Source organism: Lepisma saccharinum, chromosome 18, assembly GCF_977018435.1.
Source record: "Lepisma saccharinum chromosome 18, izLepSacc3.1, whole genome shotgun sequence".
Lineage (NCBI taxonomy): Eukaryota > Metazoa > Arthropoda > Insecta > Zygentoma > Lepismatidae > Lepisma > Lepisma saccharinum.
In genome coordinates this window covers 31186352-31201933 of record NC_139246.1, presented here as the reverse complement: position 1 = coordinate 31201933, position 15582 = coordinate 31186352, and the positions used below count along the sequence as shown (strand labels likewise).

General features: G+C 34.4%; 1 protein-coding gene across 1 annotated transcript; it reads right to left on the bottom strand.

Moving 5' to 3' along the window:
- Positions 1-9745: 9745 nt before the first annotated feature.
- Positions 9746-10789, bottom strand: LOC146002193 (odorant receptor coreceptor-like). The gene has a single exon (XM_083139909.1). It carries the CDS (start codon positions 10787-10789, stop codon positions 9746-9748), a length of 1044 nt encoding a protein of 347 aa, XP_082996035.1.
- Positions 10790-15582: the final 4793 nt, after the last annotated feature.

Genomic DNA, 15582 nt, shown 5'->3' with positions numbered 1-15582 from the left:
TTTATTTAGGTCAGGTTACGCCTGCTACGTAGGAAAGTTTGTTTATTTTAGAGTTTGCTGAGTATTTTGTTACTTTTATACTAGGTAAAAGTTTCCTAAATATATCAGGTAGGGCTCCATCCATATACTTTTGTTTTTGCTATTTTGGAGATGATGCGATCAGCACCACTCTCCATCTGCTTTTTATTTTATGTACCCAATATTATTTTGAGGCTTAGTGGATTCTAGAGCCTATTTATGCAGGAGAGAGGACTTGAAAATTTTGATCTCAGACAACCCACAACTATTTGTCAGAGTATTTTAAATTATATTTTATATTTATTATGTGCCACTAGAATATCAAACCTTGCTTAATTTTTATGTCTGTAACGCTGTTATTGTATTTCTAGCTAAGCCTTACTGGATAAAGTACACGAAATGTTTATCATTTCGACTATTTACCTTAATACGAGGCCAAATTTTTAGTGTAACGAAAATTATTGTGTGTCTATAAAGACTGAAATTCTTTTACCGAGGGGTCCACAACTGGACGCTTACCAACATTGTTTTTATTTTTTTTAAATATAACCATTTATCAATATATTGACAATTCACAGGACAAGACGAAGTTCACACACGACTGACTATATGAACCATAGGTCCACTTGCTAAACTTTTTTTCTATGCTAGAAGAATAATTTAGCCTTATAGCTTTTTTCAAGGTATTTTGAAGTATAACTGGTTTTTTGGGTGCATCAACACTTGGGTTATTTCCATTTGGTTTATTACACTAGGCTACAATCACTATCTGAACACTGAAATCCTCTGATTGAAACTAAAAGCTTAGGCTGTAACTAGGGATTTAGTATGTATATCGACAATTTATAGGACAACACGAACCTTACAAAGGATTATAGGTGACGTAGGACCACACGCCAGAGCTTTGTTAATCTGCAAGAAGCACTTACAGCTAATATTACGAGGAAATGAGGTTGATTTTTTACTGTTTCACAAGAATGCTACCTTTTATACACCCAATATTTGCTTTTTCAAGTAACTACTTGTACCAGAAGCACTTACAGGCCAACTCTAACTAGACTTCGACTTATTCTATATCAGGTGCTAAATTTATAAAGAACTATGATTGTGTATATTTCTGAGGAAGTACGCAAAAGCAGATTACCCGATTAAAGTATCTGAAAAACAGATTTTTCTATGCAAGTATATTTTTATTGACTGGATTATTTAACAGATCAAACAGGAAGACTGCAAAATTCATTAAATGTAGTTCTACAGTATAGGTGGTTTCAGAGATATAAAAAGAACAAATATAAGATTTCGCTTTTTTTTGCTTCTGAGGCTAATCGCGACGCTAAGGGTAAATGGCGAGGAAATGTAACGGAGGAGAAACAGTCCCAAAAGTTATGGGCTGCATGTAAGTTAATACCACAGAGATATTACAGTAGGTGTAGGTTCTACCACCAGAACTTTTCTATCATAATAACACTGGTTATGCTGTACTGTTAGCTAAAGATGCTGATATTTGAGAAATTTAAAAGCTTACTCACGACTTACTGTTGCAAAAGATCCGATGACAAAATTTAAAAATTGTAATCGGTCAGACAGGGACTCGAACCCTGGACAGATAGGTTAAAATCCTTACGCTATACCAACTAAGCTATCTGGGCACAAGGTATTCTTTTCTTCAAAAGTTTGTTATGTTAAGAAATATATTGAAACAATTGAGAACACTGTTGGTCTGGTTCGACAGAGAAGGAGACAACATTTCCATTTTTTTACAGACTGGGTGTATTTTCCACTATTGAGGCCTTCACTATATGTAATTCGAAACGCTAAAGTTCAGCTAGCTTCCAAAATTGAGGTAAAGATTGTGTTTGGCGAGATTAACAAGTTACAATTATATCCAGTAAGGCTTAGCTAGAAATACAATAACAGCGTTACAGACATAAAAATTAAGCAAGGTTTGATATTCTAGTGGCACATAATAAATATAAAATATAATTTAAAATACTCTGACAAATAGTTGTGGGTTGTCTGAGATCAAAATTTTCAAGTCCTCTCTCCTGCATAAATAGGCTCTAGAATCCACTAAGCCTCAAAATAATATTGGGTACATAAAATAAAAAGCAGATGGAGAGTGGTGCTGATCGCATCATCTCCAAAATAGCAAAAACAAAAGTATATGGATGGAGCCCTACCTGATATATTTAGGAAACTTTTACCTAGTATAAAAGTAACAAAATACTCAGCAAACTCTAAAATAAACAAACTTTCCTACGTAGCAGGCGTAACCTGACCTAAATAAATACATATAGAAATACAGAACCAAAAATAGCATAGTGGAAATCAGTAAACCCTAATAATAATAATAATAATAATAATAATAATATATTCTGTGGCTTACATTTTAGCTAAAAGTACTTTTTATTTAGTGATTTTGAAAAGATTTAAGTAAATACTAAACTCTAAGTTAAAAATTTGTAAATGTATATATAATACAAAACAAAATAAATAAAAATTAATACATACCCTGCAAAAAAACAGTAAAAAAAATGAAAACATCTCTTTGTGCATCCAAAATATAATAATAAATCCTTCCTGACTGGATTAAATTGTGTTATTTGAATAATATTAAGCCTAAACTTGTAAAATAAAAGGGTAAAACTTGACGAAACACACTTCATGTGTACAAAATTTAATTCAAACCACATCTAAATTGTGTTATTTGAGTGGAAAGAAACCTAAACTTGGAAAAAATTTCTCTCTCTCTCTCTCTCTCTCTCTCTCTCTCTCTGTGTGTGCGTGTGTGTGTGTGTGATGGTGTGTCTGTGTGTGTGATGGTGTGTCTGTGTGTGTGTCTGTGTAAGTGTGTGTGTGTGTGTGTGTGTGTGTGTGTTTGTTTGTCCAAAATGTAATAAAAACACGTTCAAATCGTGTTATTTGAGTAAATATTAGAATAAACTTGTGAAATAAACAGATAAAAGTTGAGAACACACACTTTGTGTGTCGAAAATATACCTAAAACTCTTTCCTGAATAGTATAAATAGTGTTATTTTGGTAAAAAAATTAACATAAAGTTGTAAAATAATAAGTTACAAATAAAAGAAGTGTCTGCTAGTCCAAAATTTAATAAACAATGTTGGCGGAATAAATTAAATTGTGTTATTAGAGTAAAAAATAAGCCTGAACTTGTAAATAATAAGTTAAAAGTTGAAAATCTCTCTTTGTAAATGCACAATGAAATAAACACTTCTGTCTGAATAGCTTAAATTGTGTTATTTGAGTAATAATAAGCCTAAACTTGTGAAATAAGCAGATAAAAGTTGAGAACACACACTTTGTGTGTAGAAAATGCAACTAAAAGTCTTTCCTGAACAGATTGAATTGTATTATTTTGGTAATAATAAGCCTAAACTTGTGAAATAAACAGATAGAAGTTGAGATCACACACTTTGTGTGTCGAAAATGTAACTAAAAGTCTTTCCTGAACAGATTGAATTGTATTATTTTGGTAATAATAAGGATAAGCTGGGAAAATGTTTGACATAAAGTCAAAGTTTGGTAAAAAATGTCTTTGTGAGTCCAAAATTTAATAAAAAATGTTGCCTGAATAGTACAAATAGTGTTATTTTGGTAAAAAATTAACATAAAGTTGTAAAATAATAAGTTAAAAGTTGAAAAAATGTCTTTGTGAGTCCAAAATTTAATATAAAATGTTGCTTGAATAGTACAAATAGTGTTATTTTGGTAAAAAATTAATATGAAGTTGTAAAATAATAAGTTAAACGTAGAAAAAAATGTCTTTGTGAGTGCAAAATTTAATAAAAAATGTTGCTTGAATAGTACAAATAGTGTTATTTTGGTAAAAAAATTAATATAAAGTTGTAAAATAATAAGTTAAAAGTTGAAAAATGTCTTTGTGAGTGCAAAATTTAATAAAAAATGTTGCCTGAATAGTACAAATAGTGTTATTTTGGTAAAAAAATTAACATAAAATTGTAAAATAATAAGTTAAAAGTTGAAAAAATGTCTTTGCGAGTCCAACATTTAATAAAAAATGTTGCCTGAATAGTATAAATAGTGTTATTTTGGTAAAAATATATAAAAACTTGTAAAAGATTTGACATAAAGTCAAAGTTTGGTAAAAAATAAACTCAAAATTAAGTTAAATAGCACACAGTAACATACATTTACTACCTAAATCAATAATCAAAGGGTCCTAGGTTCGTTACCCCGTGATAAAAGCAAATGGTGAAAACTGTAGGCCCCGTCCCTAATAGCTCTCCCTTCTTCATAGTACAAATAAAAAAAAACCTGCGCTAAAGCGTCCTGTGCCTTGGAGGCAAATCTGAGCGGAATATTAATTGGCGGCGGAAACCGCATAGCTTCAGAGATTTGACCCTTGCTGTGCATTTCCAGACATCCTTTGTTGTCTGGTTGAATCCCTCCCCTGCCCTACAGTATTGCATAGCTTTCCCCTGTTCTTGCGTACTGGTTAACCTTGAAAAAACCGGTTCTGAAAACCTACCGACGCGTTCTCTGATTGGTCAATCAGGATCTTCCTTTGTCCTGACGTTCTGACGTCATTTGACCTTGAGCGCGCTTCCCCAAAATTCCTTTCTCCTCTACCTGCGCGGAATATTAATTCATTCTCTGTCTGGCATCAGAGCGGAGTCGAAATTCTGAGACAGTATTCTGTCTAGCGTGTTGCACCATCGTGTTTCATAACATGATGAAATTATAGCATAGTACTAATTAATAATATTACATATCGCAGGTTCGAGTACCGGGACCGTCCCCAATCGTAATTGGACCTGTACCTACACCCATTACCACCGTTCATAGCGGTTCATAAACCATAGAAAACTTATTTTCAATATTATAAACATTAATATTAACATTTTATACATTACATACTTTGCAGTAATGAATATAAAAACATATGAATAGCGTTTAGTACCTCTAATTACCTTTTATATACATATTTTTCATAAAATAAATAATTATATATTCATAAAAAGTTATAAACATGCAAATACATAAATGTAAAGTACTCTAAGTACATGCAAATGAATTCTAAATACGTGCGAATTAATTCTAAGTACGCGCAAATTAATTAAAACCCGAGCAAATTATTTATAAATACGTGCAAATGAATTGCGAATATTAAACGCCCGAGGGCACAAACAGCCACTGGCGGGGATGGATACTACTCACACTTTCCTGCTGCAAAAGCCAAACTCAGCAGTAGCCCAGATTCCAACTGATCTAGCGTATGATGGACACATCCCCATTAATCACAAGAAGATACAGGATGTAGCCAAGATAGTCACGTACATTCCCGATGAATACAAACCATTTTATGAAGAGGTGTTGACAAGGCCAACGACTACGACAATGGAGGATGATGGTCTGAGTGAATAGGAGGAATAGTTTTCTGTGTACGTTTGGACACTGTATTCAATAGTTCAAGATTCCTCTATGTTGAAATCACAACATAATGTATGCTACTTAACATTTCTATGATATTTTGTGACAAATAAATATTTTTTTTTTCAATCCAGCATTTATATGAATAATACCTAATGCGCATCTCATCAGTTTGAAGAAGGGACCGAATCCTTACTTTTATAATCCTCATATTCCTTTTTATTAAAGTCCAATACCAAAAATACTACGCACTAGGATAGTAGGTATATGTAACGGATTTCTTATACGATTTTGATTCAGTCATAATGAACAGTAACGAAAATAGGCAGTTTTTTTTAATTTCCCAACAATCAGATTTTTGGATTTGTTCCCTTCTTCAAACTGCTGATTCAATTGGAAACTTGCCTGAGAATGTGTATACTCACCGCAACAGCCATGTAGAACAGCATGCATAGTATGCAGCCTGATGTGAGGATGACTGTAACCATTATATTAGCGAGTCTATCTTCAACGGCATGCGTCAATCTGTAATCCAGAACAAATAATAAATAGCTTTTTACTCTTTGAGGTCTTCAATCTGATATGATCCATATTTTTATGTGACGTCATCAGTAGAAAATATGTCACTAACATATTTATTTTGTGTAAGAAAGCGTAATTTCCTTTTTATTATATGTAATAATGAACCTTGTTTGTAATGTATATCTTTTGTTTAATGTTTATTGTATTTTATGCTATATTATGAGTAGTTTAATGTATCTTCATGTTTGCGAGAATTTGTATTTCTAAACATGTATAGATGTCAGTTTTGTTGGTAGCATCTCTTTGTAAATAGTGAGTGATTCATCTGTACTTGAATCTGTGTTCTCGAAATAGTATAAAAGCGAGGATGTCGGTTAAGAAATATCACACTTTCGCCACGGATCGACGAAGCTTCTAAACCTAACAAGAACTCCTCGGTGTTGTGCATATATCTTGGTATGGTAGTTCGGGACGCAAGCTAGGCCTTTGCGATCATACGTAGGTATGCCGATGGTCATGTGTTGATTCTATGCACAATACTGCAACCATTATTCGTTAAGAAATAAAGCTAGCCTAACGATTAATTTGGACTAAAAGGCTAAAGAGCAAATATTGGCTCGGTTATTATTGCATATCTCTTGTTGTGGTAGTTCGGGGCGCAAGCTAGGTCTATGTGATCATAGGCTTGCCGATAGCCACGCATTGAGTTTATGCGTTTTAGTTGAGTCAATTAATCGACAAAGCGAAATCCTTGCCTTCGTCTCAAGTATATTCGCATTATAATTGCCATAAATAAAGAATAAAACCTTTTAGTTTATCTACTGCAGAAATGTGGTTTCATTTCTTTGTGCTGTGAATATTGTCTTCGCCTAACATTATCCCTGTACCTGAGAGGAGTCTGTGTACTTCACCGAGTCTCATCGTTCACCGCTGAGTATTATTAAGACATTATTAATAAATATAATAATACGTTTAATAGTATAATAAGTACATGCTTGTACGTATGAAATCTGTAAATCAGAACAAATAATAAATAGCTCTTTACTCTTTGCCGTCTTCTTTAGACGCTACAATCACTTCAAAAACTGCCTTTTCCTGCATGTATGAAATCATTCAACGTTGCAACCGATATTAATGTCGGACCACGTACTAAGAATGATAGCTGCTATCATACAATGATACATACCCGGATCGGTGACGAGCGAGTTAGGTCGTCCACTTTCGATTTCGCCTCCAAACTTTCCTGAACAGATCCTGGGTCTGGATATAAGTTTTCCTTGCATCCATTCATCAATTTCATCATCATCAGTCATAACTTTAACTGTGTCCATGCTATTTCCTTCATCAGTTTGTCTTAATGTTAATACAAGACTCTCTTAATTTATGTAGATAACGCAAAGCATTATCATGACATTGTTTATTTTATCTCGCTTTTCTGGCCACTTTCGGCTAATTGCGAATATGAGGATGAGTGATGATATGATGAAATTGACGAAGGTAGTACAGTCACAAAGAACATCCATGCCTAGGCCAGGATTTGAACCCATGACCTCGGGCGTCGTAGCGGGCTGTGCTAACCAGTCAGGCCAGCGATAGCATGCTTTTTTATGACATAATTTTATTTTTGACTTGTTCATTTCATATCTTCATTGAATATATTTTCACCGTATTATTATAGTTATTCTTTTTATGCATTTGTTGGGAGAGCCAAGAGGCTGATCAATAGATACATTTCTAATCTAATTTATTACAATGCTATTTCATAGTGAATATAGTTTTCAGTATGATGTCTGATAGAAGAAGTAACTGTCCGTGGCAACCATGGATCTGTGCGGAGTGGTTGCATGCATTCAGGATAAAAGGCAGATTTTCTAAAAGCTCTGAGCCGAAACTAGGATTCACTGGGTGATCCGTTTGAGATGTCAGAAAAGTAAACCTTTATGCACAAGAGGTTAATGTACGTATCTGTGAGAAGTTTGTTGTAATATAAGCAGAAAGGAATGTAAGTTTCGAATCAGTGGAGGTTTACTGACTTCAGCTGCGTGGCGGCAGTAGCATGCATGTAATACTCGACATACTGTGTGCGCTGTTGTGACGTGATCACCACCTTTGTTACCATGTACATTAGCGCCGCAATGTGGCTGAAGTCTGTAAACCTCCACTCATTCAAAAATTACATCCTTTCTGCTTATATTACAACAAGCTGCTCACAGATACGTACATTAACCTCTTGTGTATAAAGGTTTACTTTTCTGACATCTCAAACGGATCACCCGGTATATTATTTGGATGTCGATTTCGATTTCATAATTATTATTTAACGTCGCTTTTCTGCTACATTGTCTAATCGCGCTGATGAGGATGAGTGATGGTATGCTAAATTTGATGGAGGGACACTCACAAAGAACAGCAATGCATAGGATTCGAACCCGGCACCCTTGGCATCGTAGCGCACTTTGCTAACCACTCCGCCATGGGGTCGGCTTTTTAAAAATGCACCTCTTTTTGTGTTGTGTGCACACTGGCACAGAACCAACTACAATACAAACAACGACTCCAATTGTGTAATACCTTATGAAAATATGAAAAACGACAAAAATATATGATAGTTTCCTTTTATACAATAAATTTTTGTGTAATTTATGGATTTTTATAATCATGTAAATGCATGCAATTCCACCTGATAAATTATTCAGGGCTTCTGCATTTGCTATGAACAGGCATACTGTGTTCAGTCTTTGCTGCCATAGACTTCAAGTAAGGAATAAAAGTAATTAAAGAAAATACTACCCCAATTCGCCAAATAACAGACACAGAATTTGGTCCTAGACTGGTTTAATATTTACTTGAATTTCTGAAGGGACTTTCGTCTCTTATCTCTTGCGATGTTCTCCTACCTCCCCGCTAAACCCACGTCCTTTCACCCTCTAACTCAACATCTTTATCACATCTTAACCCACCACTCTGCTGACGTTATCACTTCCTTCTTTTGCTACTCTTTTCTAGCTGACGGCAATATTAATGTGCCTATATATATTTTGTAATCAAAATTAGCACGCCAAATCGTTTGTGGAATGCATTGCACTTCAACATGGCCAATGAAATTCAAATACAAGAAACCATGAAGAAGTTTGTCGGTACACTACTGCGACTACCTGTTTACGAAGTTAAGGTTGTGAGATAATGGCATCAAGAAACAAATATGACTATAACAAGATAATAATGAGATTTTAGATATTTAGTCACAGAATACAGGATTGCAAATTAACGAAAACACCGTGACGCCCTACAAAATGTGGAATACATTTCTTAAAATATGAAATTTGAAGTATCAAAAATAATCTTCCAAATCCATTCTCCACCACAATTTCCTTATATACTTGTACTTCAGAACAGACTTAAATAAACCCGTACCTTATCTTCTTCACAATCTTGGCAAGGCGTTAACAGGCGTGCGCCCACCATATTTCCTTTCGATTGTTGCCAATTCTTGCACTTGGACATATGGTGACCATAAATCTTTTCAAGCACAGTCAAAGTTATGGGGATGATATGGTCCGAGTTTATTTAAGTTCGTCCAGAACTATATTTTGCAGTGAGATATTTTCTCTCTTTCACTAATATCGTAAGAGTTTAAGGAACACTGTCCAATTCCAAATATTCGTTGAGTTTTGTACATTACCAAACCTTCAATTATACAGGTTCTAGTTGTCAGCAAGCATATTTTAGGATATGGAGTGGAGTGTTTATGTGGAGAATACATCAAATAGCAAGACAGAGCAAAGATTTGTCTTACCTAATAACTTTCTGATGCTGAATAATCCACTTCTTAAGCGCTCCTTCCAGCCGTGTTGGGGAGGACTCAATCAGAAACAGAGCATCATTTGCAATCTCCGGAGACAAATCTTCATCATGCACTCTGCTCTGAGCAACATTCCATTCTTCTAGGTTCTTGTAGTCTTTATGGACCTCAACAGGTGTCTCTGACAGCACCTCTAGTTCCATTTTGTCATCTTCCAGTACTGTCAGCTCCTGTTCAGCTATTCTGCGCACTTTATCATCACAATCCTTGCTCTTCCTTCCTTCATAGTTCTGGTGACCGAGTTCCAGGAGAGCTCTGAAGATCTTTCTCATATGCCGTACTTCTTCCAGAGGATACAGCACCAAAGTACCACATAAGTTGTCAGAAGCCAGAATCAACCAGAAGGAGATATACAGGGACAGGATCTCGAAGGTAAGCATCATTTCGTACAGCGGGGAGGAGATGTTTTCGAACGGATACCAGTAGCTAAGATTGAGAGCCCAGGAGAAGCTGTACTGAGAAGAGTTGAGTCTGGTGTCGCTGGAGCCTCGTGTAGCCAGAGGCTTGTATGTCAACAAGGGATAGGCCCATAGGCTGGCGCATGTCGTCACCAAGATGGACGATACTATCAGTGTCCTTCTGGATCTCTTCACGACCCTCTCCCGAACCATCGCTCTGGACTTCCAGAAGAAGACGCTGTCCTCAAAGTCTTTGCACAGGTCCAGAAGGTGAAACAGGGACTTCCTGTGGACGAGAGTAGATACGAGGTACACGAATCCTTGGACGTAGAACGATACGATCAAACAGTTCACAACGAGTCCCCGGATATCGTGAAACGTGCTGAGGAAGTCGACAATGTTTCCAACTACCTGCGTGCACATCACCACTGTTACCAAGGAGGAATGGAAAACCTTGAAGATGTTCAGCGAATCTCGACAACTCGTAGGCCAACTGAACAACCAGTGGCCAGAGAAGTGTAGAAGGAGTTTTATAGGCCTAATGGCAGTCTCTAGGCTGTGGTCTACATTGAACATAATTTCAATAACGTCACTGCAAAACAAACACGTTACGAAATAAGTGCCTTGAAAATGCAAGGCCTAGACAGGTGACTGACTCTACGTAACTTTAAACCATTAAATACAGATTGTTATCAACATGCAAATGCAAATAGCATTACTTCCATATTTTGAAGAGATATTTACTAGCAAATACACGCATCAGAGAAAGAAGCATGACTTTAAAATATTTAGAATTACAGCAAAACCTCTGTCACATATACTGTAATCTCATAAAATCGAATGTTTCAAAGATAAACGTTGATATATTACATTTAAAGACTTTCGATTTCGATAAATGCGTGTTGACCACAGTGAAATCTAAAACGTCAGAAACTCGAAGCAATATTTTCCACAGTTCTATCTGTCGAAATTAACTTCTAGTTTTTCCTCTAAACGGAATTTAGGTTAGTGTCACGTATCAAACAAATGCACAGGGAGACATGTATAAATTCTTCTGCGCCCTCTGGTGATAAAAATATAATTATTATTTTATAACATTTCTCAAGCTGGAAATCACATGTCTTCTTGCAAAATTTTAATTAATGCTTTAAAATTATCTTTCAGATGGCAAGGCGTTAGCAAACATGTATTATTCTTTCATATACAGCGTCCACAATGAAGTATTGTTGTAATAATATTGCGTCTCAGGACTTTCGGAATTTAACGTACTGTGTTAAGGAAAATTTCCTGATGTAATGTGACTTACTACCAGAAATGTTGGAAACTATTAATTTTTGCTAATGCTTTAGAAGAAACAATAATGAAGTGGCATAACCCTCACACTAATATAAATAATAATTTTATATCAGCTAACTGTTCTTCACTTCTTGCACACTTGCAGAAAAAACTTTTCACTAAAGCTCAACAGTTAGTAACTTCCTCCATTTTCGACGGAAAAGACACTTGTGCTAGTTTTCTGAAGAAAAGGCATCTTGGAAAACAGATGGAGCAGTAAGCGAACATTAAATATGTTGTACCTATCACACAATTTCATGATAATAACATATCGATATTCATCCTCTTGTGGTTGATCTGCACGAAACTTGAAGCAAGTGTAGAAACATTTTAAATTTTTCTCCACGCTTCTGTCTGCTTGTCTCACATCTTACAGAGTACTGATACACTTGAAGACCACTTCAATCCACACGAAATCTATACGCACTGTGCAGCAAAACTTTAGTTAGAAACAATAGCACGTGATGTGCGGCAGAGCTTGCCTGATTGGTCAAACCATGCTTGTCCCCCTACCCGACCCATCTGCGCTGGGAGGAGAAGGTTCCAGACAATCAAGTGTTGCCAAATACGTGAATTTTTAACTAGATTGGCCAAAGTAAAGGCAACTTTTCTCCAAGATAAAGGTTTCTATATTGAGGATTGATTATTATTCTTTCACTTGTCTAATTAGAAACGGTGTATTTTTTTAAGACGCAGAACTTCTTGAAACTTCTCCCATGATAACAACGTAATGCACAAGATTCCCAGTTCATTTCCGAAACGTTTTTCTATTCTCGACCAAAATTTTGTGTTATTTATTACAAGCGCCTTTACTGTGGCAACACATTTGGATATCGTTTACCCAAATTTATAACGGATAATTTCAAAGATAATACAAAACGTTGTTTATTACAACGTTTAAGTTATTAAAGGATGTCACCGCTAAGAGGGTGAGGGTGGGCTAAGTCTGCAGTGAAATAGCCCTGACCCACCTTTTCGCCTTCCCTAATAGCCTACGTAAGTAATTGTTCACAATTATTTACAGTAGAGCCTGGATCGCACACAGAGATATGAAAGGAGATAGAAAGAGTGAGAGACAAAATTAAAGAAAAGTGATAGAGATAGGAATGGAGAGAATGAAGATATAGGGAGAAAGAAAGAGAAAACAAGAAGGCAGGGCATATAACAAGAAAAGTAGAAAGAGATAGGTGAATAGTGAAGCATAGGAAGAGAAAAGTAGAGAGGCGAATGGAGAGGATAAAGAGATGGATAGAAGATGGATGGAGAAAACAAGAATAGAAAGAGATAGGTCGATAGAGAAAGAAAGAAAATGGAATAAGTATAGACGAAAATCTAGAGAGGGGAGCAGAGAGGATAATGAGTTGCAAAGACAGAAATAATATAAACAAGGGTAAAAAGAGATAAGTAGAAAAAAAGGAAGAGAAAGAGATAAGTAGAGAAGGTAAAAGAGAGGATAAGAAAACACAAAGATATGTAGATCAAGCAAGAAGGAACGAGAAAGAGAAACAAGAGCGGAAATATATAACGTAGATGAAGAAACGAAAGAAGAGAGAGATAAGTAGAAATGAAAGTGCAGAGAAAGGATATAGAGATTCAAAGAATGATATACAAAACAAAAAGGAAAAAGAGAGAGAGAAGAAGATAGATATGTCTACAAATAAATATGTATTTGTTTCAATAAACAATTGTGTACATTAGAAAGAGTAATCAGGAGTGAGACTACAATTTAAAGTACGATTCAAACCTCTATGTGCTTCCATCTAGTATCGAAACAGGGACCCCTTGATTACAGGAACACGACGTTCCCACTTTGCCAGGAGACCCTGCATTAATCGGAGATATAAACCATAAACTATAACTCCATTTTTATTTGTTATTTTTAGTTTGGGCAAGTTTCAAGTAATATGTCCCATTTCGGTTGGTCAACATTCTGCACGTGTAAGTGGGGATATTACTAAAAAGCAGTTGGCAACACTGAGCTACCCCGAAGTGAAAATCCACACCTTGAAACACCTCTCACACATGTTATCTTCTCGAGTATCAGTTAATATACAAACATTGGGACGTATATATGGGATGTATAGCACATATTAAACATGACAGCAAGGTTAAAATCGACCGTCAGCTGCTTCTTTGTTTAACGGTCTCATGTATCTTCTCTCGCCCTGAGCAAAGAGGCGTGCACAATGGAGGAAAACGGAGGCATATGCTCTGAAAGCTATCCATGCTTTGTTACATGGTACTCTGTTGCGATGGAAAGTGTGTTATACAAACATCTGCAACTTTTCCTTTTTCTTTCTCACAATTTGACGTCAAGAAAACGGAGGGTTGCCGTTTCATCAATTCCAAGGAACCATATCCAGAATGTATGCAACCACGCAGAACAGGCTCACATAAGTATTGACTCTGCAACTACTATTAACAAAATATGCAACTTAACTATAAATAACTAGACAGATATCAAGTTGGTATGTGAGATAGTAAAGTTAAACTGATTTAATTATGTGTTTCAAATATCATACCACATTCTGGAAAGTGACAGGGAGTCTCAGACACTACATTATCCTCTAAGTTAGAGCATCTCCTTGCTGGTGATTTTTTCCTCTACGTGATCACTTCTTTCTGTACACTGTTTTCTCATGTTCTACATTGTTTTTCTTCTTTCCATTGATTTTTTTTATATTTGAAGACTAAACTTTGTAAACGCTGCAAGTGCCACAATAATTCAAACACCGTTTTCCACGTTAAATTGTGAAATGTGCCATGCTTTATAATGTGGTAAACGTGAAATGTGGCTGGTAGTCCTCTAAGTAGTTCAAAGGGCGTGTAAAGGGGTCACTAGTGTGCACGTTCTTACGGGCTGATTTGCTGAACGATGCGATTTCCTAACACTTTTGCTTTTGGCACTTACAACGTTTACCACTTTTCTTCCTCATTTCTTCTCAGCCGATACCAGTTTGAACCGATACTAATATCGATGCCGATATTCTCACCGATTCCTACCGATACTTCAAATTGTAAAAATTAAAAGTTCCAATTATCGATTAATATTAGTTCAAAATGTTGATTAATATTATTTCAAAATATTCATTAATATTATTTTAAGTATGATGGTTAATATTAGTTCAAAATATTGATTAATCTTAGTTCAAAATATTGATTAATATTAGTTCAAAATATTGATTAGTATTTTTTCAAGCTATTGATTAATATTAGTTCAATATATTGATTAATATTAATTCAAAATATTGATTAATCTTAGTTCAAAATATTGATGAATATTAGTTCATAATATTGATTAGTATTTTTTCAATATATTGATTAATATTTTTCAATATATTGATTAATATTAGTTCAAAATATTGATAAATATTATTCGAAACTATTGATTAATATTATTTCAATATGATGGTTAATATTAGTTCAAAATATTGATTAATCTTAGTTCAAGATATTGATTAATATTACTTCAAAATATTGATTAGTATTTTTTCAAGCTATTGATTAATATTATTTCAATATATTGATTAATATTAGTTCAAAATATTGATAAATATTATTTGAAACTATTGATTAATATTATTTCAATATATTGATCAATATTATTTCAATATATTGATTAATATTTTTCAATATATTGATTAATATTAGTTCAAAATATTGATAAATATTATTCGAAACTATTGATTAATATTATTTCAATATGATGGTTAATATTAGTTCAAAATATTGATTAATCTTAGTTCAAGATATTGATTAATATTAGTTCAAAATATTGATAAATATTATTTGAAACTATTGATTAATATTATTTCAATATGATGGTTAATATTAGTTCAAAATATTGATTAATCTTAGTTCAAGATATTGATTAATATTACTTCAAAATATTGATTCGTGTTATTTCAAACTATTGATTAAGATTATTTCAATATATTGATTAATATTAGTTCAAAATATTTTTCACTCAACTTTTTTCACACAAAAAATAGCGCAAAATAAAAAGAAACTTTGAATTTTGCATAATTTCGAAG